Genomic DNA, 26,137 nt, shown 5'->3' with positions numbered 1-26,137 from the left:
TCCTACCCACCTTTACCCAGGAGTAAGTCCCATTTATTATCATTGTTAAAAGCATATACAGGTGTGTGCCACTTAAGGATGGGGATACATTCTCGGATCCAGTTGTTATGCAGTTCGGTCATTAAGTGAACATTAGTCTAATCTGTTGCCTTTGTTGTATAAACAGACACTCCCTGCCAGGCAGTAGCTGGCTGCACAGGCCACTGGAGATAGATTGTCTCTTATTTGCATTAAGTGCCCCTCTGTTATGTAAACAGACACTCTTCTGCAGGCTATGGGAGACCTGACTGCCTCATTAAGAGCCTCTTTGGTGTGGTTCACCGTGGTCCGTCGTTCAGCGCAAGGTTGTTAAGCAGTGCATGCCTGTATTGATTTCATGTGATTAATTTAAACACTATATTACTTATTATTACATTTAATACTATATTACATATAATGTATTGCATATGATTTCTTAATTACGAGAAGCCTATGCACTGCCTGCAGGAGCCACTCACAGGGAAAAGGAGGATATTTCAGTCCATTCTTCACCCTTTCTGCTGGTCCATGGGGGTAGTGCTCAATCTGTGAGACACTGAAAGTGATCAAAAGTGATTTTTTTTTCTCCCCCTGAGACCACATGGACCACTTCTCAGGGTCTTGCGGACCGTAGGCTGGGAACCAGTGCCAGATAAAATGTTTTCAAAGTGGGCCCTGATGCTAAAATGTTTGGGAACCACTGCAAGTGGGAACCACCACCAAGAGCAAGTTTCTAAATAAGTCACTCCAGCAAGACTGGTAGTAAGTGCTGTTCCTGGGAAGGGACAGTGACTTGAGCAAGGAGAGCAGTAAAAGCTTTTTGATTCTTTTAATTGTATGGAAAGTCAGAGGAGCCCTTGCAGGCATTAGATCTACACTGCCATTGAAACCTATGCCAAGTGGAATTCTTTTTCTTTTTTCTGTCTCTTTTCAATGCATGAGCTGCTCCAAGGGTTAATATGATAGAGCAAGGGGATGAGAGAGGGAGTTAGGAGAGTTGCTAAAGCTTCTTCCTGCTCCGCCTCTTTGGAGGTGCTGGTTTGGAGTGTGTGTGTGTGTATGTGTGTATTTATTTATGTAAGTACTGCAACAGGACAGTCCAAAGCTTGTGGTGGATGCAGTCCTGGGGGTGAGTTAAAGAGGCATCTGGAAGCTGGGAAAGGGCAGCATTATGGGAGGAAATCTATAGCAAGAGGAGAAAGACACCCAAATCCATCAGGATCAGGAGGTATCTATCAGCTCTCTCTATTATGATTGATTTGTGAGGCATATATCTACTTTTTAACAAACAGTACGGTTAGTTTTCCCTTATCCCTTAGCTTTTTGAGACTCTAGGTCAGTGATTTTCAACCTTGTGCTGTGAGATGAAAAAGTCCTACAATTGTGAAGACATACCATCAGCTTTTTGACAATGGACAAGGCATACTTTGTTTTTGGTGGGGCTCACATCTCCCAATGGTCCTACTAATAAATGACCCTCCTCCAAACTCCCGTGGCACACCTGCAGACCATTCATGGCACATCTGTGTGCCATGGCACAATGCTTGAAAATGGCTGCTCTTGGTTGGGCATTGGAGTCAGGATCGTATTTTTTTCAAAACCACCCCCCCCCCCAAGAGTTTGTGTGTGTTATGCTTAAGTGAAGGCAGCACTTCAGACCTTCTGATCAGCTAAGTGACACCCACCCTCCCCCTTACAATCTTTGCTATGGACAGAAGGGACTGTTATCCCAATTCACATCAAGAGGCGATTGTTGATCCGGAAGGTACCTCCTCTCGAAAACTCAGCAGTTTCAGGAAGAAAGAAAAGGAGGCTTTTCAAGCGGTTTGAAGTCAGCTTAAATGTCATGGGCTCCCCTAACTCTGGGAATTCTAGTTTTGTGAGAATTCTTTTTATTATTAGAAACCACTAGCTGCTGCAGAACTTTCATCCCCAAGCTTCAGTAGCTGGGAGCCCTGCAATTAAACAGGTTTGAAACAAGTGTGCAGTCTGTGCATGCTCAGAGAGAGGGTTGGACCCACTGGGAACCTGAATCACTTCAGTTTGTTCATCCTTAATTTATACTGATAATTCCCTTTTTAGAATTGACTGTCACAAGCCAGATGTTCCTGGTTCCTATACTACCCTTTCTTGCAGTGGTTCCCAAACTCTTTAGCAGTGGGGCTCACTTTTTTAAACACTCAGTCCTGTCCCACCTAGGTTAACCAGGCTTTTAAAAAAGGTGATCTAAAAAGAAATAATATCTATATTTATAAATAATAACCAGAAAAAGGCCCTCAAACATTTATTTCCCTATATTTACACATGCTTGCAAACTGCAGGAACTGAGATCTTTGCAGGGTTATTAGCAGCTACAGTATCTGATTTTCGAATAGCCTCGGGGCTTGAGGCAATTAATTATCTGATCTTTCCATCACCCTTTGGCAAAAATCAGGTCATGACTCACCAGTGGGTCCTGACTACAATTTGGGAATCACTGCTCTAGAGCCCTTTATAATTTATTCAAGCTGCAATCCTGTGTACATGCTTATCTGGGAGACAATCCCACTGAACATCAAAGGGCTTAGATTCCAGTTGATATGCATAGGATTTCACTGTTGGTTAATTGCAGGTATTCTAAATGTTGAAATCTGCATATATTTGTATATAAATAAAACAATGTGTTGGAAAGAAAGAAGCATTTGTTCTTTCATTTTTTGACACCTGAGACAGGCAAAGGAATGCTTCTGTCACTCGTGGTTTTTGTAGTTCTTGAAAACAATACTTTAAAAAGAACTGCTGCCTAATTAATTGAGGGCACATTTTTAATTGATCAAGATATTTTTAATGGACTAATCAGTTAGTGGAATAACTGTTGCAGCCTGTTCTTACATGGCTTCCTCAACATGTCTCATATACCCACTGAATTACATGACTGAACTAGGGGGCTAATAAATTTCCCCTCTCTTTGCTAGAAAGAAAGAGAGTGCATGCGCGTGGGAGAGACTCAGGGACTGACAGGGCAGAACTGGAGAGAGTGAATTCTGTGCCATGAGAGAGAAGATGGCCATGGAGGACGGGGTAGAGGCAGGCCTGGGACCCCTCTTCCAAGTGCCTCGGGGTCAGCAAGGAGTCAAAATGGAAGAGCAAGTACCAGCTTGCCTCAAACTGGGAGAGACCCCTGAAAAATCCTGTGTCCTTCATGGGGAGTTGTCAAGTTGGAAGGCACTGGTAAAAGAGGAACCAGGTGCTGGATTCCCCTGTCGCTGGGAAATTCATGGCCATGGGACAGAGCAGACCTTTCACTTTGGGTGGGAAAAAGCTTGGCCAACTGAACTTGACCCATTGGATGACATGTTGACTCTTCTGGGTTCCTTTGAACATGTGGCTTACGCCTGCCAGTGGACAAAGGAAGAGTTGGTATCCCGGCTTTTGCCAGCCCTGAGCGGGGATGCTCGAGAGGCCTACCTCAGTTTGGATACTTGTGACAGACAAGACTATGGGAAAGTGAAGGCTGCCATCTTGAAAAGGGAACCCATGGCAACAGAAAAGCGGAGGCAGCACTTTCGGCAGTTCCGCTACCAAGAAGCAAAGGGTCTACGGGATGCTTGCAGGAGACTCCAGGAGCTTTGCCATCGTTGGCTGAAGCCAGAGAGCCGAACTAAGGAGCAGATCCTGGAGCTGCTGATCCTAGAACAGTTCTTGACCATCTTGCCAGAGGAGATCCAGAGCAGAGTGTGGGAACAAGCCCCTGAAAACTGCACCAAGGCAGTGGCCCTTGCTGAGAATTATCTGGCAAGGCTGCAGGAAGCTGAAAGGCAGGTACTCCAGGTGAGAGGACCTCTCATCTCCCTGTTAATCCCTGGTGGTCCAAAGAGCTTTTTTTTTTTTTTTTTTTTTTTGCTTTAATCTCTCAGCAAAAAGCTGAGGCTGGGAGTAAACAGACCCCTGTGAGCCAAACACCTTCTGCTGAGCTGCTAAGTCTTAGCAAGTGCCAGGCTCCAAGCAGTTGTGCTCTGGGACCCAGCCAGAGGGAGCTGACTATCCAAATGGGCCAAAAGCAGATACATTGTCGAGAACAAGCAGGGTCATGTTCTAGAGCAGCAAACAAGGCTCGGAGGCAGAGCTGGCTCAAAGCCAAGGAAGCAGCAATCTGGGCAACCTTTTCATACCAGAGACAGACTGCTCAGTCTGAGGAGCTAGTGCTGAGCTTAGAAAGGCTTTATAGGGCATGCTGGGCTGAGATTGGCTCTTGGTGTCAACTGACTGGATGTGCGCACTGACTGGTACTGCAGCCTAGATGGCACTCTCAGAGCACACAATGTGACATGAGCTTTTGCATGGCAAATACTATCTGGCTGGAAGATCATACTGTCTTTATTTATCCACCTTAGGGTCCAATTCTATCCAGCTTTCCAGCACTGATGCATCTGTGCCAATGGGGTGTGCGCTGCATCTTGCATTTGCGGGGCTGTCATGCAGGTCACCTCAATGTAAGGGAACATGGTTGTTCCTTATCTTAGGACTGCATTGTGGCTGCATCAGTGCTGGAAAGCTGGATAGGATTGGACCCTTTGTGTGTTAGAGAAGGGGGAGCCCCAAAACTTCTAGCTTTACAAAAACACCTCTTGGCTGCACTGGGCCGCATTAGAAACATTGGCATCAAAATCATGCTATGCTTTATGTATTTATCTGCAAATTCATATACTGCTTTCCCCAGGAAACAAAATATGGTTCCTAAAGCAGTTGTTATAATATAAGCACAAATACGTAATTTATACACTTTATAAGTAGAGGTGTGATTTTTTTTTCCCCCAGTGATAACGGAATAAAAATGCACAGCTCTGCTTTCTGCCCTTCTCATTTTTGTGAAAAACAAATCCCAAATTCTCTGAAAAAAATAAAATTGTTTTCTAACACCTCAACTAATGGTCAATATAGGCTGGTTGAGCTGGACTGCAGGGGGAGGGCGTGTATGGGTAATGATTATGGTTGCATCTACTGACACTATACCACCTATATCACGTACCTAGTACACTTTTAAAGTGATTATAATTTATAAAAATGAGCCCTTGGAATAAAAAACACATGCTTTCTGCATTTCACTTTTGTCCAAAAACAAAATCTGTAACCCCCCCCCCCATCACATCTATTTAAAAGTGTATTCAACTCGGCCTCCAACCAACCAAGCAAAGAGGTTCTTTGCTCCCAGAGCTGTTCTACACCAGGGACTCCACACCAGGATTTTCAATATTCTGTTAACAAGCCTTGTTCCTCTTCCCTGAATGGGATCTGCCCTGCTGTTTTAGGTCCCAGGGCCATTCGAGGACGTTGTGGTGAATTCCCCTCAGGTAGAGTTGGCTGCTTCAGATACTGGACAGAGCCTGTTCTGCACGGAGAACAAGCAGCTAGGCGGTGAGGATGCCAGCTCACTGGGTAAGTGTTAACTGCGTTGGAGGTATACAGCGCAGGTGCTTTTAAGATTGTCTTCGGCTTCTCCCTGTCTTCTGGCATTTAGTGGCTTTCCCTGTGATCAAAGATGTTGGCCTTTTCACTGTGTTCAAATAGTTGGCAACCTTCAGTCTCGAAATACTATGGTATAAGCCTACAGCACCCAGTATTCCCAGGCGGTCTCCCATCCAAGTACTAACCGGGCCTGACCCTGCTTAGCTTCTGAGATTAGAGGAGATCAGGCGCCTGCAGTTTCTCCTCTAATGTTTTTTCTGTGGTCAAGTCCTGCTTCCTGTTAATGTTCGCGAAGTCATCCCCTTTAGCTGCAGGCTGCCTGCTTGCTTGTCTTGGTGTGAGCTTTCTGCTTACAGCATCTGGTTAAAGATGCTATAAGATACATGATCCTTTGTGGGACTGTAAACAACAAAAACAAAGGTAATGGGTGCATGGAGAGGCGTGGGGGGCTGCAGAGGTACAGTTCCCCCATATCCATGGTTTCCTGTATCCACAGGGGGAGGGCCGGCAGAATGCATTGCCTGCAGACATTGGGGGACCTATATATTTCCCCCCCCACAAACATTTTGGGTTGGTTTGCACTAAGCTCTCTCTTTCCGGTGCAGGTTCTTCTGATTCGGAGGCTACATGGAACTCCTCAGAAGATGAAGGAGGTTCTGGAGGATGTAAGAGGCAAGGCCCTTCCATAGTTGCAGGTAAGCAGAGTGCTCAATTACTCTGGGGAATATGAATTCTTGCTTTAGACAGGAATACCTTAGTGGCCAAGACTGAGCTATGGATCAGAAAATCTGCTTGAATCTCCCCTGTGCTGTGAACTCACTAGTAGCCTTAGGCAGTCCACCCACTCTTGGTATGTCCTTCCTCAGCTGCAACATGGGAATAAAAAATATTGACCTACCTTACAAGGGTATTGTAGGATTACCAGGCAGGAGGTCTGGCTCAGTTGGTAGAGCTGCCGCCTTGTATGCCTGAAGCTCTGAGGCTGCCAGTTTGAAACAACCGGAAGTACCTGAGAACTGATGACACGCTGATATACTGATGAACTAACCCTCAGTGGCAGAGAGGAGTTGCTGTCAAGTGGAGCGTGGGAGGCGAAGGGCCAGAGAGGCCAGACCGGGAAGGAATCCAGCTGGAACGAGGAGTTCTATGAAAGACTAGAACTATTCAATTGTAAAAATCCCTACGGGGGTTTAGAACAGCCTGCCTATGTAAACCGCCTTGGATTAACGTCTGAGGAGAAATCTGACGACCAAAGAAAGGCGGTATATAAATACCTGTATAAATAAATAAATACCACAACATAATATATGTGACATTTGAACACACAGAAGTGCCATGGAAGTGCAAAGTATTATTATTTCTGCCCTTTGAGACATGGGATCCTTTTAGCATACAAGATTTCCTATCTCTGATCTGGCAGCCATGGGATGATGGCCCTATTCAGGTATTCTGAAAATGTTTTCTAGCTAAAGAAGAATAATCAGTACTCTTAAAGCAGATTACTTTTAACAATCTGCAGTTGTTTTGCAGGCGTTCAGAGACTGAGCAAATGCTGCATGTAATGTTAAATGTGTAGTATGATCTTGCATGTTTTTCATTAAATTCGGCCATAGTTTTGGGGAGGGGGGTTATCTGCAGTGGGACAGTAGCATGTGTAGAAGGAGGCTTGAAGTCTCCACCACAGCTGCTCTGTTCTCCAGGAGGGCAGTTCCTAATTGCACCAATATTGTAACAGTAAAAATTCTGCCATGTCCTTTAGATTCTTCCCCTTATATGCTATCTGATTATTACTTTTCTTTCCTCACTGATAGCTAGTAGCTGTGGTATTATGTCTGGATTCTCTGTGGTGGCAGCGCATGAGAGAAAGCCTATCGGAACCAACAAGCACTTGCCGCAAGAAGAATACAAAGAAAGGTTTGTGGGAGCCGAGGGACTCCGGGCCCACCCTGGGGCCGCTAGCAGGGATAGTGCGTACTTATGTGCCCAGTGTGGGAAAGGGTTTCGGTGGCCATCGGCACTGGCCGTGCATGAGCGGACACACACTGGGGAGAAGCAATACCGGTGCACCGAGTGCGGGAAGTGCTTTAGCCAGCGCGGACATCTGACTGTGCACCGGAGGATCCACTCTGGAGAGAAGCCGTACAGCTGTCCACAGTGTGGGAAACAGTTTGTGGACTCCTCCCACCTCACCAAGCACCAGAGGACCCACTTGGGGGACAGACCCCACCACTGTGCTGAGTGTGGGAGAAGATGCCCAAATAAACGATCATTTGTGCAACACCAGAGAATTCACAGCAAAGAGAAAGTCTAAGCCATGGGTTCTCACTGGCCCCTCGTGGAATACCACAGTGAACAGCATTTTGTTTTTCCACTCTGGGCTCTAGAGGGGGAAGAAACATCTGTGGAGGTACAGGGGCCTCTCCCATTTGCCTGTGGAACCACAACACCAGCAGTCTCCTCCCCAAAGGAGGGATACCTGCCCCTCTTTCTCTCTCATTCAGTGAAACTCTTTGGTTTTGCATTACAGTAGTTCTATGAGATGAGAATATAGCAGGCCACATCCTTTCCCTTACTTTCTCCTGTTTCCTATGACAACTCAAGTGCTCAAGTCCAACTGCAAACAGTTCAGGAGCAGTAGTTCTACTGAGCATGGGTAGGATGGGGAACTAGAACTCTGCCCACCACAACATCAACCAACCAACCAACAGTATTTATATACCGCTTTTCAACTAAAAGTTCACAAAGCGGTTTACAGAGAAAAATCAAATAACGTAAATGGCTCCCTGTCCCAAAGGGCTCACAATCTAAAAAGATGCAAATGAATACCAGCAGACAGCCACTAGAACAGACAGTGCTGGGGTGAGGTGGGCCAGTTACTCTCCCCCTGCTAAAAAAAAGGAACACCCACTTGAAAAAGTGCCTCTTACCCAATTAGCAGGGGAAAAACATCACTACCCCTTCATTTCCCCCTCCCTCCCATTTAAAGCCTTTTCATGGCATTGTCTCTGTTAAAATTTTTTGAACACTAAAGTAGCCATCCTCAGGAACCTGAGGGTGGAAGTTATTCCAGTATAATTACTTTGCAATAAAGGGGTATGATGGTGGGTGGGTGTGTAAAGCATATTTTTAGTGCAGTGAGGCCACTCTGGAAGCATCTTCTTCGCCATATTCATTCCACGCATTCCTCTCCAAGGTCAGGCTCTGAGAAAATGTTTCTGTGAGTTTGAAGCAGCAGCCGGCTCTGCACAGCACTGATTGGGTAGCTTCTTGTGATGTCTTAAAGCCCTTTCCCCCTGCACTGCTATTTCAATAATACCCAGTCCTCTCACCCCTTCTTTTTTTTATATTAAAAACAAGTTTCAGGGAGCAGGTGCTCATGTGATAAATGCATCATGTAGCTTAGGTCTCTTAGTGGCCCTTGCCACACCTTGGGGCAGTGAATTCCTTAAGGGCACATTGTGTAAAATCCTTTTTTCTTTGTCCTGCAGCTTTCCCCCAAGCAGCTTGGTTGGGTGACTGAGTAGTAGTGTTACAACAGGCCATTTATGGTTTCGATAAGCACCACACCAGCGCCCTTCGTCACTTGAGAGCGCCATAAAAGTGTCAGCCTCAGCCATGAAGGCAGGAGCAGGGCAGATTGGAGCAGGTTTTAAATTTTAAAAAATGACAACCTGCAATAAACAGATAACATCAAAGCTTTCAGAGAGGAGAACCTAGAAAAATCAAGCAGTAATCCTGTTGACAATGTTTTGAGAGGGAGAAATAAATAAAAAGAAAAATAGCAACCTTTGGCTATCCATATCTCTGGAGCAAACTCTCTGGCAGCCAGGACTAATTCAAGATCTCCTGGCACCTGAGGTAGTGTGTCAAATGCTCCCCCCTCCTTACTAAGTGCCTGCCTCTACTCTTTCCACTTTCTGGATTGGAAAAGGAAGAGGAAGTGTTGAGGAGAGAGGTGCGCCACAGTATACACTTTGAAAGGAAAGAATACTCTTCTCCCATGGAACCTCCAGAGCTTTCATCCCCTCCAGAACTTCTGTCAGTCACCACTGGAATGGAGAACACATGAAGCTGCTTTATACCAAGTCCCCTTTGTCTAACTCAGAATTGTCTGTGCTACTGTTTTTCAGCTTGTGGGTCAGGATAGCTGACGATCAATAGGGTAGCGAGGCCACATTTGGGGCATTGTGGCAACCTTTCAAAGTCTGTGCAAGAGGGGGCCTGGATCCAATCCAATAATGGTACTGCCTTATCAAAACTGAGTTCTTGATATAATCCTGCACAGCTTCTTGTCACTGTCTTGCTCTGCAGCTTCTAAGGCTGGCCCTGCTCAGGCGGCTACCTTACAGGGTTATTGTGAAGATGCAAAAGGTAGGGAGAAACAGAGTGGGCAGGGGTGGGCAGATCAGGTCCTGGAAGGGGAGGTGGGATCAGCATTGGGTCTCCAGTCTATTTATTTCCTTGGGCACAAAAAGGGCTGAAAACCACTAGTCTATGTCGACAGGCTCAAGTTGGGGTTCCATAGATGGGCCTTACCCAGCCTTCCTGGAAATGCCAGGGACTGCACCTGGAATCTTCCACATGCATAGCACGAGCTCTCCCACTACCCTCCACCACTGCCTTAAAAAAAGTTCCTTGTGTATTGTTTGCATAATGCCAGCTGCTTTGGAGGCCCATGTGGGTATCCATATTTTATGTAAAGAGATACATTTGCATGACTGTGCATGCAGGAGCAAGTGGGATTGGTCACCTGTTAGAGGTATTGTCCAGCCCCTGAGAACTATCCATGGTGTCTGGTGGTGGTGGTGGTGGGGAATTACTTTTCATTCTGTAAACCAAGTGAATGCTAATTCCTTTATCCCTGCCAGAGAGTTTTAAAAAGGCACACCCACTGTATCCCATAAAAATATGAAAGACCAGAGCGAGCACCAAAAATGTGAGATGTTTTAATTTTCTTCAAAAATTAATCCATACAAACAAAATGAAAATAAAACTCAAATCTTATTGTGAACAATTGAAATAACCCACTACCTTCGACCACCCACTCAAATCTTATTGTTTTCAACAAGGAACTGTCACCACAGAGTCTGCCCCTGAGATCCAAATTCTACGGCTGAGGGGCCAGAAATCCATCTCATCAGGGATAGTAACCACATGTGGGTTTGGTGGTGCTGATTTGGGGTTCTTTGGTATGAGGGCTTCCGGGCAAAGAGCAGGGCTCTTCAGAGACTGTGGGTGGGACTCTGGGTGGGCCATGTGGCGAAAAGTCCCAAGGAAGGGAGGAAAGGGTTCACTGTAAGAAAGGTTGCCAAGAAAAAAAGCTGGGAGTTGGGGCAGGCCACAAAACTCAAGCTAGATGAGAGGATGGATCATGGGGTGGTTTGGTGAGGCCACAGCCAACAGAGAAATTTTTTTTTTTAATTTCTAGAAGATATAGTAGGTTGCTCCTCTGCTTGGATCTGAAGGAGCTGCACAGAGAAGTGGGTTTAAGAGTAAACCCCACAGCTCTTGCTGCTACATGGCTTTTACTGCCCCCCCACAAGATCCACAAAGATGCTCACCAGCTTACCACTGGCAAACACATTCCGATAAGACCTCTCTCCAATTTCCTTCAGCCAAGAGATCTCCTAGATCTTGTGCCAAACTGGAAAGCAGTGAGACACCTCTCTGCTCTACAAGCCTTTCCAAATTCAGTGCAAGGTCTGAGAGATGCTCCTTTTTATGCTTGAAGGGAGGGAGGGGGTCGTCCTGCCCTTCACTGTGCCTTTTGAAGACACATGACATGGATGAGCCTCTGCCTCCTTCCCCAGCTTGGTTTTGCAGTGGTGCAGGGAAGGTTCGGAGAGCCTCCAAAACCCCTGCACTTTCTCCTTGGGAAGGTTTAGAGGCACATACAAATTTTGGCTGGCTCAGCTGTGACTTGTGAACTTCTAGCCATGATGTGCCCTGCCGCTATCCTCAGGTCAACAGGACTTCAGTAAGTTGTTTGACTGGCTACTGAAGAACCACTGCAGCCCAAATCCTAAGCAACTTTCCAGCACTGACACAGCTATGCCAATGGGGCATGTGCTGCATCCTGCCATTGGGTGGCAGTCACAGAGGTCTACTCAAAGTAAGGGAATGTTTGTTCCCATACCTCAGAGCTGCAATACCTCGGCGCTGGAAAGTTAGTTAGGATTGTGCCCTCAGTCAGATTACTGAGTCAGAAAGCAAGAATGCTCAACCACTGAGCTATGCCCCCGCCCCCCAGGACTGGAACTGAAGCTGGGGCTGCCCCAAGTCTTTCCCAGCAGAACCGGTGGTGGTATGCCAAATACCGCCATCCTTTACAGGTGATGTAACCATTCCACCCACTTCCTGGATTAGAAAAGGAGAGCAGTGGAGGTCAGTACCTACAGCCAATCTGCTGCAACTGCCTCAGTTGGCCTCATGAATGGGCCAGCCCAGGCTGAGTCCAACAAACTGAGTCCTAGTATGAGGGCTACCAGTTCAAGCAACCACACTAAGTGGAAGTCATTCTGCTGACTTTTGACAATAAAACATAATTCCAGCATTACTTCAGAAGTTCTGACAACAAGCCACCAAATTCTGGATGTTACACAAAAAAGTCTGACAATTGGTCTGGAGGCTTAGGGACCAGCTGAGCTATCCTCCTGTTGTGGTTGTTCTGGTTACTTGGCCAATTTACTCAAGAAGATAGTAGCTGCCATAGGAAATTGGCCTGAGCTGGAACTGTTTCCCTTTCCAGATATGAAGCCCACCTCTTCTCTGCGACTAAACTGGCAACAAGGTGGGGGCTGCAAGACCATTGCTCAGTCCTACCTACATTATTTCTCATTGATGTTCTCTTTGTATGCAATTAGGAATGTACGTGAGATGTCAGGAAGGAGACCCAAGGATGATGGGGACATTTCTGATTAATTCACTTCCACTGTGAACTCTGATAGTGTTTTACATCATCTTGATCAGAATACAAGCCCCAAGACATTAAGACCATGCACGGGTGTAACTGGAAGCTGGGAATCTTGAACCCTCCCTCCAACCCATCACTCCCCACATTTGCAGCGCTTACCGTGAAACCCACTGCTCACCCCAGCCTGATCCTGCCTAGGCTTTGGGGAGTCTGCAACTCAGTGATAAAATCATCAAGCTCATTCTACAGAACGCAGCTTAACAGCACCAAGAAAACCGTCAGTGAGCACTTTCATCAGGTCTTCACTCTATGGTAAAAGCTAACTTGTCACCTTACAGCCCAATCCTATCTGGGACTTAACACTGATGGATCTTGCAATCTGTCAGCAGGAAAACCGCTCTGCTGTTCCACAGGCTGTGGCCAGCAAGTCAAGCAGCTGGAGGCTGTACATGGGTGACAGCCATCCGCTGAACATCTTCCATCTCCAGTCATCCCTGGAAAGTCAGTAGGGGTCAGGAGGATCTTGGGAGGAGCCACACACACCAAGATCTTATCCCCACCCCTTCAGCCAGGACCTGCTCCCAGGAGTCTTCTCAGACTTATACCAGAAAAAGAGCTGAAATACGCCCAGGAAGACCCACTGGAGAACAGGTGGCCTATGGAGAGAAAAGTATAGCAGATTTTTGATTATCACTCCGGGGCCATCTGGTTCCTCCCCCCCCCCCATAGCATGCAGCATATGCTCTGTTGGCAGCCCTGCATGGTCTCGGCTGGCAGGGGATAGGACTGGGCTCCTAGTGACATTATCCAGAAGAGCATGGTGGAGGGAGAGGGGAAAGCAGAGCAAAAATCACTCTGTAAATGGCACTGACAAGCTGTGGGAAGTAGCGAGGGGTAGAAGGGATCTCAGCAGTAATTAAAATAATCGTCTTGTCCAGAATATGGCACCACAGGTTCCCGAGATTTAGCATCAACCTGCTATCTATGACAGGCATTGGATTCTGATGCACTAATAATCTGAATAGGCACTGCATTTTTTGCCCATAGAAACTGGCTTTGTTTAGTAAGCCGAAGCAGCAATGTGGGGAGGGCGGAAGATGGTCCATGACACAAATGATATGGCCGGCACTGGGCAGCAGAAAAAGCAGCAGACTCAGGGTGCCCCTTCACCCCAAGTTTGCTCCCGCCTTCCTCTAGCCCACTGCAGATGGAGCTCCATCCATCTGTTTCCTTTGCCCAGAAAACTGCATGAGCAGCAATGATTTGCTTCATTCATCTCACTTGTTCCTTTAAACTTAAAAGAACCACATAAGGAAAGAACAAGGTAAGGGGGAGGTGTTTTTAGGGTGTAAACAGCTATGGTTTTCGGGTGCAGGCAACATGGTTTTTCTGTTCATGCAGTGATGATCCACTTCTCCCCTCAAACCCAGAAGCAGGGGAAAAAAGCACACTTTGCTCCTTCCTTGTGGCTCCTTTAATTAAAACGGTTTTCTTTTCAAGAACAAGCGGGGTGTGCTGGGAATTCCAGCATGATCTGCACTTCCTGTTTTGTAGAAAGGGATTCAATGAGTAGGAGCAAAGTAAGGGGCTGCTTTTTGTTTGTATGCTGTGTGGTGGCTCCAGCACCAGCAGTGAATCTGCTTGGGCTGTCCCTGTAGAGGTGTGTAACAATGGGGGGGGGGAGATCCCTGGGATTGGTGGTGATGCTGTGGACCACATGGGGTTGGGCCAAGTCCCCGAGGTATCAGCTGCTGATACTTAGCATGGGTGTGTGCCTGTTATCTGAACATCTACTAACTCCAAACATTCAGTTTCCCAGGACCATAGCCAGCCTTACCCTTATCAGTGCAATTCTCTCATCATCAATATTATTTCCCAAAGAAAAAGCACCAAAGCAGCTTCCCCCAAAGGGTCCTCCACTATTCTGAGGATTTCCTCCTTTTCCCCCCCAGCACTGAATGTGCTCCCCCCGCCTGGGCATTTTCTCTTTAAAAAAAAAAAAATTCATTGCTTGTGTTTCACTACAAATATATGGTCTCAGGGGACAGAATACAGGCCACATCATGTAACAATAAACTTGTCTAGATGACTAGAAGATCTATCTCCTTTCCTAAAAAGAAAGAAAGGAAGAAGGAAAGGAAAGCGTGAGAGAGAGAGAGACATCCAACTGGTGTCACTACAACGTTATGGGTTCAGTGTTGTTCAAAAAGCCAACCCAAGCAAGACTTGGCATCTTTCTAGATAATTCAGTCTTGTTTTGCTGGGACCGCCCCCCCGCAGGCAGAACACAAAATGGGACCTAGAACCGACAATGCTGTCCATCCCACTTTGTGTGTTAGTAGGGTTCACTAACTAAACCATCCCTGACAGATATCTTTCTGCAGATGGTGTGCTGAAGGGACATCAGTCATTTGGCCCATCACTGCAACCAAGCTTGATGGTGTGGATGGTCCACACTTAGCCCTCAGCGGACATTCAGGACTGACTAGAAAACGCAGCTTTCTTTTCATCAAGGAAGATCTCTGCTAAGTCGTGTGGGTCCTCCGATGCCGAACCAGGTGGGAGTTCTGCCCAAATTTCTTTCCACACTCAGGGCATTTATACGGTCTCTCTCCCGTGTGGGTGATTTGGTGTCGGATAAGATCAGAACTCCACCGGAACTTCTTCAAGCACTGGCCACACCCGTACGGCCGATCTCTTGCATGGGATGCCCGATGCCGGGTCAGCTCCGCACTCTGGTAAAAACTCCGGCTGCACTGAGCACACCGGAAGGGTCTCTCTGAGGCGTGGGTCCTCTGGTGCCGAGTCAGCTGGGAGGTGTGGCCAAAGCACTTGCCACATTGCGGGCACTGGTGGGGTTTCTCTCCCGTGTGGATTCTCTGATGGGTGAGCAGGTGTGAATTGCGGCTAAACGTTTTGCCACATTCCGTACACTGGTGAAGGGGCTTTCCTGCCGGGTGGGGGATTGCAATGGGGTTGGGGCACGCGGCTGGATTCTCGCCTGTGTCATTGCATCTCTCCTCACGCTGCTGACTCACTTGCTCAACCCGACTCTCAGAGGGCACGTTCTCCTGGGAGTTCCCAGCTGGAAAAGTCCCATGAGCCTCCACTTCCATGGGACCTCCCTGCAATGGGTTCTCCCTTCGGCTCCCATTGGCCATCAGGGCACCTGCTGAGAAAAGGATGCAAAAGTACATCGTAATGCTGAGCAGCGGGATGGTTGCAATCACTGCGGTTTACAACAGCCAGGCTGTTGTCTGATGGCTGTCATCACACTAACATTGCACAAAATCAACTCCATAATTTTGCACCTCTCAATCATGACACCCCTCCGAAGCCTTTTTTCTAGAGATCAATGGTTCCCAAATATGTTAGCACCGGGACCCACTTTTTAGAATGACAATCTGTTGGGACCCACCAAAAGTGATGTTATTAACTTGAAAGTGATGAAGCGGCTAGAAGTGACATCATCAAGTAGGAAAGTTTTTAACACCCCCCTATATGAAAAAATCAAATCAGTTAAGTAAGTAAAGGCGTAGTCTCAACCTACTTTCCAGCACCTACATAAGGACAATGCAGCTCCTAGGTAAGGGAACAAACATTCCCTTACTTTGAGGAGGCCTCCAGAGTGCCACCCAACTGCAAGGTGCAGCACACATCCCATTGGTACAGCTATGCCAGTGCTGGAAAGTTGGTTAGGATTTGGGCCTAAGTAAATTAAAAGTTTACAATAAGTATGTTGAAAAATTTATTTAAAATAAAAAAGAACCCTATCCCTCCCAAGCAGTTGCTGTTATGTTTAAAAAAAAAAAATTCTCTAAACATCCCAAAGGCTGCAATCCTATCCACTCTTACCCGGGAGTAAGCCCCATTGACTATCATTGTTAAAAGCATATATATATATATATATATATATATATATATATATATATATATATATATAGCGCAGCCTGTTAAAAATACGGATCTATAACATTTCCCTAAATGCAGTCACATAGCATGGTAGCATCAAGTCTAACAGATTAAAAATACACATTGAAATGAATGGGGACCCACCTGAAATTGGCTAGCGAGTCGACCCACCTAATGGGTCCCAACCCCCAGTTTGAGAAACACTGTTCTAGATTCTACAGCGGGTCCCAGCATATTTTCGTCACTCTCTTCTGCACTTTTTCCAGTTCCACTCTATCCATTTTTGAGGTGTGGCGAACTATATTCAATACTCCAGATGCGGCCTTACTCTTGATTTGTACAATAGCATTATAACATTGACTGTTTCATTCTCAATCCCTTTTTTAAATGATCCTGAGAATGGAATTTTTGGGGTTTTTATTTTTACTACTCACTTGTTTCCTGAAGGACTTGAGGCTCCTGTTTGGGGATGCAGGGAATCTTGAGAACAGGAGCTGGAGGAGGCGGGTTTAGTGTTACTTCGCCCGAGGACACACATTCCGGATGGGGCAGCAGTGGTGCGGGAGGTTCCCATGGTGCTCCAGGCACAATCATCTCTTGTGGGCTCACCTGTTCCACTTTCACACGCACTGTCACCTGGCAATGATGGACAACAACAGATTTTAAGGGTCTTCTTCAAGCCTTAAACCTTCTCCTTTAAAAGCACTGGGGCCAAAGAATGAAAGTCACTGGCCTAAAGAGATATTTGTGCCCTCAAACAGCTCTGCCCTGCCTTCTTCATGGCTCCCAGTGCTGGGAACTTCTTCACAAAATGCTTTCACAATGCAAGCCCTCTTCAAAGTGCACCTTTTCTGTGAAGTCAATCATACAACCCCTTAGTCCTCATCCCCTACAGCAGCGGTCCCTAAACTGTACCCCGTGGGCGCCGTGGGCCACTGATGGCACCATGGCGAAATCACAAGAGCACACCCAGGATGTCCCTGGCGGCCTCTCCTTCAACTCTTCTGGTCGCCACCATCTTGTATCACATGAGAACTTGTGCAATCCAAGATGGCAGTGCCCATGAGAGTCAGGAAGAGGCCGCCACAGAAGAAGGGTGCTGTGACTACGGTTAATTTGGGAACCTCTGCCCTACAACAACAAGGCCTACTACATGTAACTGAAATCAATGCACTGTTTCCCCTTGTTAAGCCCTGCCTGTCCTTCTCTCCCTTTTGTCTGCCTTGTGCTGAATTGTAGATTGTAGGTTCCTTGGGACAGGGACCACCTATACACCATACAGTGCTCCACACATCACTCTTGCTCTACAAATAAATACTTCTTTGAGGCCTTTCAAAAAAAAGTTTTTGGCAGCATTGATTCAGGTCCCATCTCCCCAGAACCACAAGTCACAAAATGTGTGTGATCCACCTTCCCGCAATGTCATGTCTGCCTGTATTACAGACAAACACGTTTAACCTGCATTTGTGTGCTGTTGTGGTGGAAAGAGGCATTCTTGAAGAAAACCACAGCCTGGAGGCAGAACAACTGCTCAGCATGTGTAGTGCTAATTGGGTAAGAGGCACTCCCTCTTGGGTAAGGGTAACCCCTGCTAATTGGGTAAGAGGCACTTTTTCAAGTGGGTGCTCCTTTTTTAGCAGGGGGAGAGTAACTGGCCCACCTCACCCCAGCACTGTCTGTTCTAGTGGCTGTCTGCGGGTATTCATTTGCATCTTTTTAGATTGTGAGCCCTTTTGGGACAGGGAGCCATTTAGTTATTTGATTTTTCTCTGTAAACCGCTTTCTGAACTTTTAGTTGAAAAGCGGTATATAAATACTGTTAATAATAATAATAATAATAATAATAATAATAATAATAATAATAATAATAATAATAATAATAATGTCTCGGATTTGATCTCCAGCACCTTTGGAGCACAACGCTGGGAAAGACCTAGAGATTTTAGAGACTCACTGCTAATAAGGGCGGATTGGGCAAAGTTACTGGTCTGGCAAGGGTTGGAGTTGGTGACAGCAGCAAGAACTGAAACAAGGAGACCAGGCTTGGTGCGTGTTTGAGGTTTACTTAAAACAAGTGCCAACCATCCCTTTCCACATGTTATAAATGTGAAAGAACAGATGACTCTGAGATAGCTTTTTCCTCACTGTTTTAAATGTGTTTTTCTAACTGGAGTGCTGATATTAATTAGAGAGGCAGTGTTTCATCAATTAACCAGATTAATGATTCAATTTTTTATAATTATTATTCTTGAACAGCTAAAAAGCTGTCTTTGATTAACTGGGCTGATTTTTTTTAATATTCTTTCCCTCATAAGTACTTATAACAACTGCAAGATGAAAGTGTGGTTTTAGAAGAGGCGTTCCCTCCTGTGAGAGAAGATGGCCTCCTAGGACAATGCCTACTGCAACATATGCACACTTCACCTGAAAAGAAAGTAAGCAAGGTGTTTTCTTTAAAACAATTTCAAAAAAAAAAAATTACAGGCATGTTAACGTAATTAACAGCCCAATCCTATGCAGGACTGGGCTGCAGGTTATAGTGCTTTGTGACTGTGGAATGGAGTTCCGCTGTCACAAAATGGCCGCTGACAGTGTGCAAAGGGCTCCATCAGCAGCCATAAGAGGTGGCAGTGCTCCCAGTCTGTTGCCAGACCCTGCTTCAGCCACCGGAGGAGGTAAGGCAGCAGCGAGGGAAGGAAGAAGGCAAAACTGGACAGGGAGGGGGGAAAACTGGGGAAGAGGAGGGGGGAAGAATGGGGGGCAGGGAGGCTGCGGGAGGGAGTGGATCCAGTGGCTATGGTGCAAGCTAGATCCTATCTCTTCCATCCCTCCCACTCTCTTTCTCTCCTCCAACTTGTACCAGCTAAAGAGTTGGAGCACGTCTAAGAAGACCCACTGTGGAGCAGAAGGCTTACGCAGGGGTAAGGGGATCCAAATTTCCTTTCCCCTCTGAAGCTTCCTGATCCATCCTCCCCCCCCCCCCGGATACAGTGTGCTCCTTTTTGGCATGACTGCAGCGTGTGGGGGGAGAGATAGGACAAGACTCTCAGTAACAGAGTCCCAACTTTACCCTCTTGGACATTAGGTACTTTGGGGTAGGGACATTTTAGTACCTGCAAAGCAACTACAGCCCTTGTAGGTGTTTCGGTAGAAAGTTTGTGATGAAACTCTGAGAAAAATTTGAAAGTGTTTCTCTGGGGACGGATGTGATTGGATCCAGGGCTAGAGACCCTCATTCCTGTTCCCCCCACCAAAGTCCTGCCTTTTTTTGTGCACTGGAATCACCAAGATGAAGAAGACCCTCACCTGCTGCTCCCACATGCCAGTCTCTCGCCGTCCCATCTGATAACCCTCCACCAAGGCCACGGCCTGGGCACAAGTCATGGGGCCTCGTTCCCACACCCAGCTCTGGATATCCTGGGGCAAGATAGTCAGGAACTGCTCGAGGATCAGCAGCTCCAGGATTTGCTCCTTGGTGCGGCTCTCTGGCTTCAGCCAGCGACGACACAGCTCCCGGAGTCTCCTGCAAGCCTCCCGCGGGCCTTCAGCCTCCTGGTAGCGAAACTGCCGGAAGCGCTGGCGCTGCATCTCCACGCTGGTGCCGGTCTCCCCTCGCAGGCCCGAAGACTTGGACTTCCTGTGTTCGCTTCGACTGCCCCTGGAGTCCAGGCCGTTACGAGGAGGCTGGTTTTTCCCATTGAGAGTGGGCATGAGCCGGGTCACCCATTCTCCTCGCGGCCACTGGCAGCTTTCTGCCGCTCGCTCAAAGCTGGACAAGTAGGCTTCAATATCGTCCACAGGCGCAAGCTCAGGTAACTGAAGGTTCCCCCAGGCAGGGGGTGGGGGTGGGACAGGAACAGGTACAGGTGCTGGGACTACTTCGGCGGGAGTCCGCAGGGTCTGTACCATCTCCTGGCACTGAACCTCCCACAACTGTGGCACTGGGTCAGTCCTTACTTGGGGAGGAGTTGTCCATCTCAGCAGATCACCAATGGTGCCCGCCTGGACGACAAGGGGGGCTTTCCCTGCAGCATCCCATTCCCACCCTGCTTCTGGGCATGGAGGTCCAGGCTCCTCTATTTTCACCCTTGGTGGCATCGTTTCTTCTAAAGGGTACAAAAAGTGGAGGCCGAGTGCTGGTGGTGGCACCTCCTGTGTGGCAGCCATTTTTTTTTCCACTCAGGGGAAGTTCGTATCCTCAAACCTTCCTATAGACTCACAGCAGATCCCTCAGGCTTTTTGGGCCAGTCCGACGATGCTCTCAATGCAAAAGACAGTCTCAGGGGTGAAATGGCACAACAGGAGAAGGCAGGTGACCCACAAGTGTACTGTACCGTCAGGGGAGTGATGAGCGAATGAGAGAATTCCTCCCTGACAGAGAAAGGAAAGACAATTGCAAATTATGCTCATAAGAGGGGCAGCTCCATCAAAAAGTGTTACCTCTACAAAAAGCAGCACAAGGCTGCAAAACGATTGACTATCCTGATTTTGGTGGACGGTGAGCTGCTGTTTAATATTTTAATGGGTTCTTTGTAATCTTAAATATTGCCGCTTATTGTTTTATTGTTGCCTTATTATGATGATTAGTTCTGGTAAATGGTGGTGGTGAAGTATATTCAACAAATAAAAATTCAGTAACTACATAAAAAGGAACAGCAGAATGCACCTGTTTTGCTGTTGGCTTCAAGGATGGTTTTGGCGTTATGTTACTGCCTGAATCCAGCGGCATTCATTACTGCTTCTTCTGGGATGGGCAACAGATAGGACTAAGTTATACAGAACAGAATGTAAACACATCTACCAGGCAGAAATAGTTGGGATACATCCCTTTATCAAAGGCAGCTTCCTCCATACTGCCTAGAAATATAGGACAGTCGCTAATTTTCTTCTCAGCAAAGGATCAAGCAAAGAGCCATGACATGACTGTACAGGCAATGTAGCAATAGAGTACTTAACTGGCTATAGAATAAACTCCTGCTCTTTTAAAAAAAACAACCCAGGTGCAAATTTTCTCCCAGCATGAAAATGCATTTGCAATTACTTATCATGCCCATCACAGCTCACACATAAATCTACAGCACCCCAGAGCCAACACTTCGCACTTTTAAAACAAAACAAAACAAACACACAGAAAGCACCTTACTGGATCAGCCCCAAAGTTCTGCATTCTGTTTCCAAAGAGTGGCCAGCCAAGCATCTCTGAAAACCCATGGGCATTACCACAGAGCAACTGGCCTTCCCCTGCTGTCAGGTTATTCAGCTAAGACAGTGGCCATCACTGCACACTGTGACCGTGAATTCCAGAAATACATCATGTGGTACAAAGAAGTGCTTCCTTTTTCTGTCCTGAACCCTGTCGTCAATCAATTTCATTGGGCATCCTTAAGTTCTAGTGTACTTGGACGGGTGGGGAACTTGGGTGCACCTAGGTGCAATTTGGAGGGACTCTTCAACCTGACCCATGGAACAGAACTATTTGGTATTTTGCTATCCCAAAATCCTATACAGTGGGATCTGAGAAATGTTCCCCAGAATCCTTTGCAAAGGAATCTAGGATTGTGTAATTGGATGATGGCTCACTTCACAGATTCCCCAAGTAACTGCTTGAGTTGTTTGTGTGGGTCAAACAAGAGAACGGCCCTGCTAACAGGCCAAAGGTCCATCTCATTTAGCATCTTGCTGCCATCTACCAGAAACTGGTATTCAGTAACACCTGAGCATGGAGATACTCAGGTATCATATGGCTACTAGCCATTGATAGTCCCAAGACAAAGTGGTGTCTGAGGCAGCATGCTAAATGCTGTCCCCTTCCTGCTGATGTGTCAGCCTCCTTTGTGGAGATGAGCTAACCCTTACCCTCCTCTCCTGCACAATCCCTCTTCCACTCTGTCCCTCTCTTCCCTTTCCAGTCCAAGGAGTGAAAAGAGGAGCAGCAGTAATGCATGGATGGAAGTGGGTGCTCCCTGGCAATCCACTCCCCTGAAGCCATCCAAGTCAGTGGCTATCACCACAATCTGTCGCAATAAATCCCACAAGTTAGTTATACACTGTGCGAAGTGCATTTTTTGTCTGTTCTGAATCTAGTGCTAATTGATTTCACTGGTTGCCTTCCAAGGACAGCAAGTTTTGGTGTTATGGGAGGAGAAAAACATCTTCATCCACAAACTGGTCCTGCACAGAGAACTGATCACAGTCCCCCAGCAGAGAGCAATTCTGAGCACTCAGAAGAAGAGGAAGAAGAAGGGAGAAACTTCTTCTCTTCTCTGGTATTAATTGAGGCACATTCAGTTTTACCTGCAAGCACCGATCCAGGGAACATGGAGGAGTTTACATGGACGGACCACCATGGGACATTTCATAGGTCCCAAAATTTCCAAAGGGAAGGCACTTCTGTGTAGGAATTCATGTCACAAGCACGTTGGAGCCAAAAAATGCAACACGTTACGTTCCTAATATTGTTAAAATAGACAGCTGACCTTAGAGATGAGCACTGGTGGACCAGCTCTTCCAGTATCTCCCTGGACCACCCCTCCACAGGATCATACCATTTGTTGCAACAGGATCCTGCCTCAGCAGACCCTATTTCTCTCCCACAGACCAGAGTCCCCATCTCCCACCCACCACCATTTCTCTGGTGTGTAACCCATTCTCTACTGCAGAAAGTCAGCATCCGAAGACTCAGGAGTCTCAATGTCCAGCTTTTGCCAGTTATTCTTTCAGGAAAGCTTCAAGAGTCCTCGCCACAGCAAAGCAGACTCCCACTCATCTCTCCATCCAAAGAAGCCAAGACCTCCAACTCTTGAAGGGCTGTGGCTCAATGGAAGAGCAGCCACTTTACAACGGAGATGATTCCTGGTTCAATCCCTAGCATCTCCAGGTGTGGCAGAGGAAAAAACTCTCATCTGAATACCTAAAGCGCCTCTGCCAGCCTGTGCTGACACTTCTGGCCTAAACAGAAGTCTGGGTCTGGCCTAAACATGGTTTCTGACCCAGTATAAGGCAGCTTCCTTCTAATCCCAAGATCTCTCCTTTTCTCAAGAACTGATGGGCATTTGCCAAAATGGTGAAAAGTTCAGTCATGCTTCAGTGCTGGCGAAATCTCACTAAATCACAGCACTCAGTGACTGTACTCACAAGTTAAAGTTGGGAGTAACTTAAATCTTGCTCATTTCAGTAGCGATTATTAACCTTTCCCTGGACTGAGGCCATTGGCTCTCACTTCCAAAAGAGCCTGATTGTTATATCATATTCCATGATGTTTCTACTTGTGCCAATAAAGGTTCTGATTGATTGATTGACTGATTGATTGAAAAGAGCCTGATCCTGAGTCACTTGGAGGCATCTTGGCTCCAAGCCCCCTTTCCCTATAACAGAGAAGTCCTCATTCTAACTTCCAAGCCCCCCCCCCCGGATCTAACTTCCCCTGGTCTGAGTTCTCTAAGGGGTCCCCTTTCTAAGGGAGCCCAGAAGTCCTACTTGCAGCATCCGAGACCCCCCACTCCTAGGAGGACCCAGCGGTCCTTATTCCAACATCTCCGAGGCGATCTGCTCTGCCTCCAGACCAGATCCTGCCCAGGAATCCCAGCTCTCTCTCGCCTCCTTGCAAACGGTACCCAGGCGACTGAAGGCAAGGTTGATGCTCCCTTTCCTTAAGGTCCCACCCAGAGCCCAAACCTATGCACGTCTCCTCAGAAGTAAGCCCCACTCCCATACAGTCAATGGGACTTACTCGAGGGTAAGTCGGCGTGGCTAGGACCCAGGATGCAACCTTATGCAAACACTTTCCTGGGAGTAAGCCCCATGGAACCCAATGGGACTTACTTTGGAGTAGACCTGCTTAAGGCTGGGCCGCCCTCCGCGCCTCCCTGCCGACGGGACCTCTCCCAAGCGGGGAGCCCAAGGGAACCCGGGGCGCACCGGCTCTGTAGACCTAGCGGGACGCTGCAGCTGCCCCAGCAGCAGCCGATGCCCCTTCCGGGGCTGCGAGCCTGCCCCGCGCCCCGCCTTTGTTCCCTCCCCGCGCCCCGCGCCCGGCTGGGTCTCCTCCCCGCCTGGGTGGCGCGTCCCGGGCCCGGCGGCGCTACCTGGGCCGTGCGCCTCCAGCAGCGCGCCCCGCTTCAGGGCTCCGGCAGCGGCAGCCCCGGGCGCGGCGGCAGCAGCGGCAGCAGCGGCCGCGGAGGAGGCTCCGCCTGGAGTTGCGCGGCGCCCATCGCGCCCCTGCCCGTCGCTCCAGCGGCCCGGCCCGGCTCGCCTTGCCCTGCCCTGGAGGTGGCCACCAGGTTGGTTCCCGGGCTGCGCCGGACAGGCTGGGGTTAGTCCGCCCTCCGCAGGGCGCGCACTGGCTGCGCTCTCTGTCACTCAGCGCCGAAAGGAAGGGGAAGCCGGCTTGGGACAGCCCCTCGCCCATCGCAGGAGGAGGAGGAGGAGTGGGGAGGGGGGCCGGCTTGCACTGCCACGATTGCTCCGTGGTGGAGCCGCTGAGCCTGCCCCGCACTTCCCCGGGGATCCGCGCCGCGCCACGCGTGCTGCAGGGCGCACGGATGTGGCAGCCAGGAGCCGCTCTGCTCCTGCGGCTCCTCTCCTGCCCTCCCCGGTTGCCTTGGCTGGGAGGCACGCAAAAGGGGCACAAGCTGGCCTGCCAACTTCCCTGGCCCTTGGGGCGCATGCACATGTGCCATGCACACTAAAAGGGCACCAAGCTGGCCTGCCAACTTCCCTGGCCCTTGGGGTGCATGCACATGTTGCCACACACACAAACAGGGCACCAAGCTGGCCTGCCAACTTCCCTGGCCCTTGGGGCGCATGCACACGTGCCATGCACACAAAAAGGGCACCAAGCTGGCCTGCCAACTTCCCTGGCCCTTGGGGTGCATGTACACGTTGCCATACACACAAACAGGGCACCAAGCTGGCCTGCCAACTTCCCTGGCCCTTGGGATGCTTTGCCCTGGAGTGTGTGCAGAGTGTCTTCCTTTAGCTGCCCAAGGGCTGGTTACATCATGTGCTGTGCATGTGCTTCTTGTGCAGAAGTATTTTCAAAGATACAATGCTTTATAATAATATACAAAGATATAGTACAAAGACATAATATTTCAGAGGTATAATACTCTATTAAGGCAGTAAATCCTGGCATCAAATACAGTCAGTTCTCTTTATATGCAAACTCGCTTATCTGCAAGGGGCAGAATGGCCACAGTTCTCATTATCCGCAAATACTGTGCAGGTGCAGCATTCCATTGGGGACTGGTATTGACCCTGTGGAGAATTGGCAGACACATTTGTGTCCACATCTTGGGCACTATCTCAGGGACTCCAGCTGAATCTTCACAACCTTGGCATTGACAATGAGGCTGATGATGAGAGGTCTCTGGAAGGCTACCTGAGGGTTGTTCTGGTGCTGGGGCAAGCCAAGGGAGGAGCCAAGAGAGAGGAGGTGAAGGAGGACAAGTGAAGAAACCTCCTCCCCACTTCTGATCTTTGAGGCCTTGTCATTGGGCCAGCAACCTTCAGTGAGCCAAGAGATAGCCAGCATGGAGAAATAGCCATCAGCATCACCACAATCTTTAGCGCATCAAGAGCTAGCCAGCATGGAGGAGGAAGCATCAGATGTTGCAGATGAGTCCTCACTATTACCCATTCCTGTGTACTTCAAGTTAAGATTCAGGTTCATAAAGTCCATAGAATGTATGGGGAAAAGGGTCTCCTGGAACCTAACCCTATTTTCACCTTAGGTTCAATGATTCAGTATTGGCTGATTTGGTATCCACTAGGTTTTCCAGGAACCTAACCTTAGCAGATTCACTCCCGGATTGGCCTTTTCAGCCACACTAGACGCTGTGCCAGAACCAC

At 48.0% G+C, this 26,137-nt stretch overlaps 2 protein-coding genes across 4 annotated transcripts; one reads left to right on the top strand and one right to left on the bottom strand.

Annotated features, from left to right (window-relative positions):
- Positions 1–1,094: 1,094 nt before the first annotated feature.
- LOC136650915 (zinc finger and SCAN domain-containing protein 23-like) lies at positions 1,095–10,544 on the top strand. Of its 3 annotated transcripts, none has more exons than XM_066626864.1 (5): positions 1,095–1,147; positions 2,973–3,828; positions 5,307–5,433; positions 6,069–6,158; positions 7,275–10,544. In XM_066626864.1, the coding sequence occupies exons 2-5, from the start codon at positions 3,049–3,051 to the stop codon at positions 7,772–7,774; spliced, it is 1,497 nt and encodes a 498-aa protein (XP_066482961.1). In that variant the 5' UTR covers positions 1,095–1,147; positions 2,973–3,048; the 3' UTR covers positions 7,775–10,544. The 3 variants fall into 3 exon arrangements, with proteins under 3 accessions (XP_066482961.1, XP_066482962.1, XP_066482960.1); XM_066626865.1 differs by having other exon boundaries at positions 1,120–1,246; positions 3,400–3,828; XM_066626863.1 differs by having other exon boundaries at positions 1,120–1,246.
- LOC136650914 (zinc finger and SCAN domain-containing protein 23-like) lies at positions 10,397–24,407 on the bottom strand. The gene is made up of 4 exons (XM_066626862.1): positions 24,373–24,407; positions 19,595–20,659; positions 16,723–16,924; positions 10,397–15,548 (listed from the first exon to the last, which is right to left on the bottom strand). The coding sequence occupies exons 2-4, from the start codon at positions 20,453–20,455 to the stop codon at positions 14,902–14,904; spliced, it is 1,710 nt and encodes a 569-aa protein (XP_066482959.1). The 5' UTR covers positions 20,456–20,659; positions 24,373–24,407; the 3' UTR covers positions 10,397–14,901.
- Positions 24,408–26,137: the final 1,730 nt, after the last annotated feature.

The sequence above is a fragment of the Tiliqua scincoides genome, chromosome 5 (genome assembly GCF_035046505.1).
Source record: "Tiliqua scincoides isolate rTilSci1 chromosome 5, rTilSci1.hap2, whole genome shotgun sequence".
Lineage (NCBI taxonomy): Eukaryota > Metazoa > Chordata > Lepidosauria > Squamata > Scincidae > Tiliqua > Tiliqua scincoides.
The sequence above is the reverse complement of the archived record's forward strand: the minus strand, read 5'-3'. Positions and strand labels throughout refer to the sequence as shown.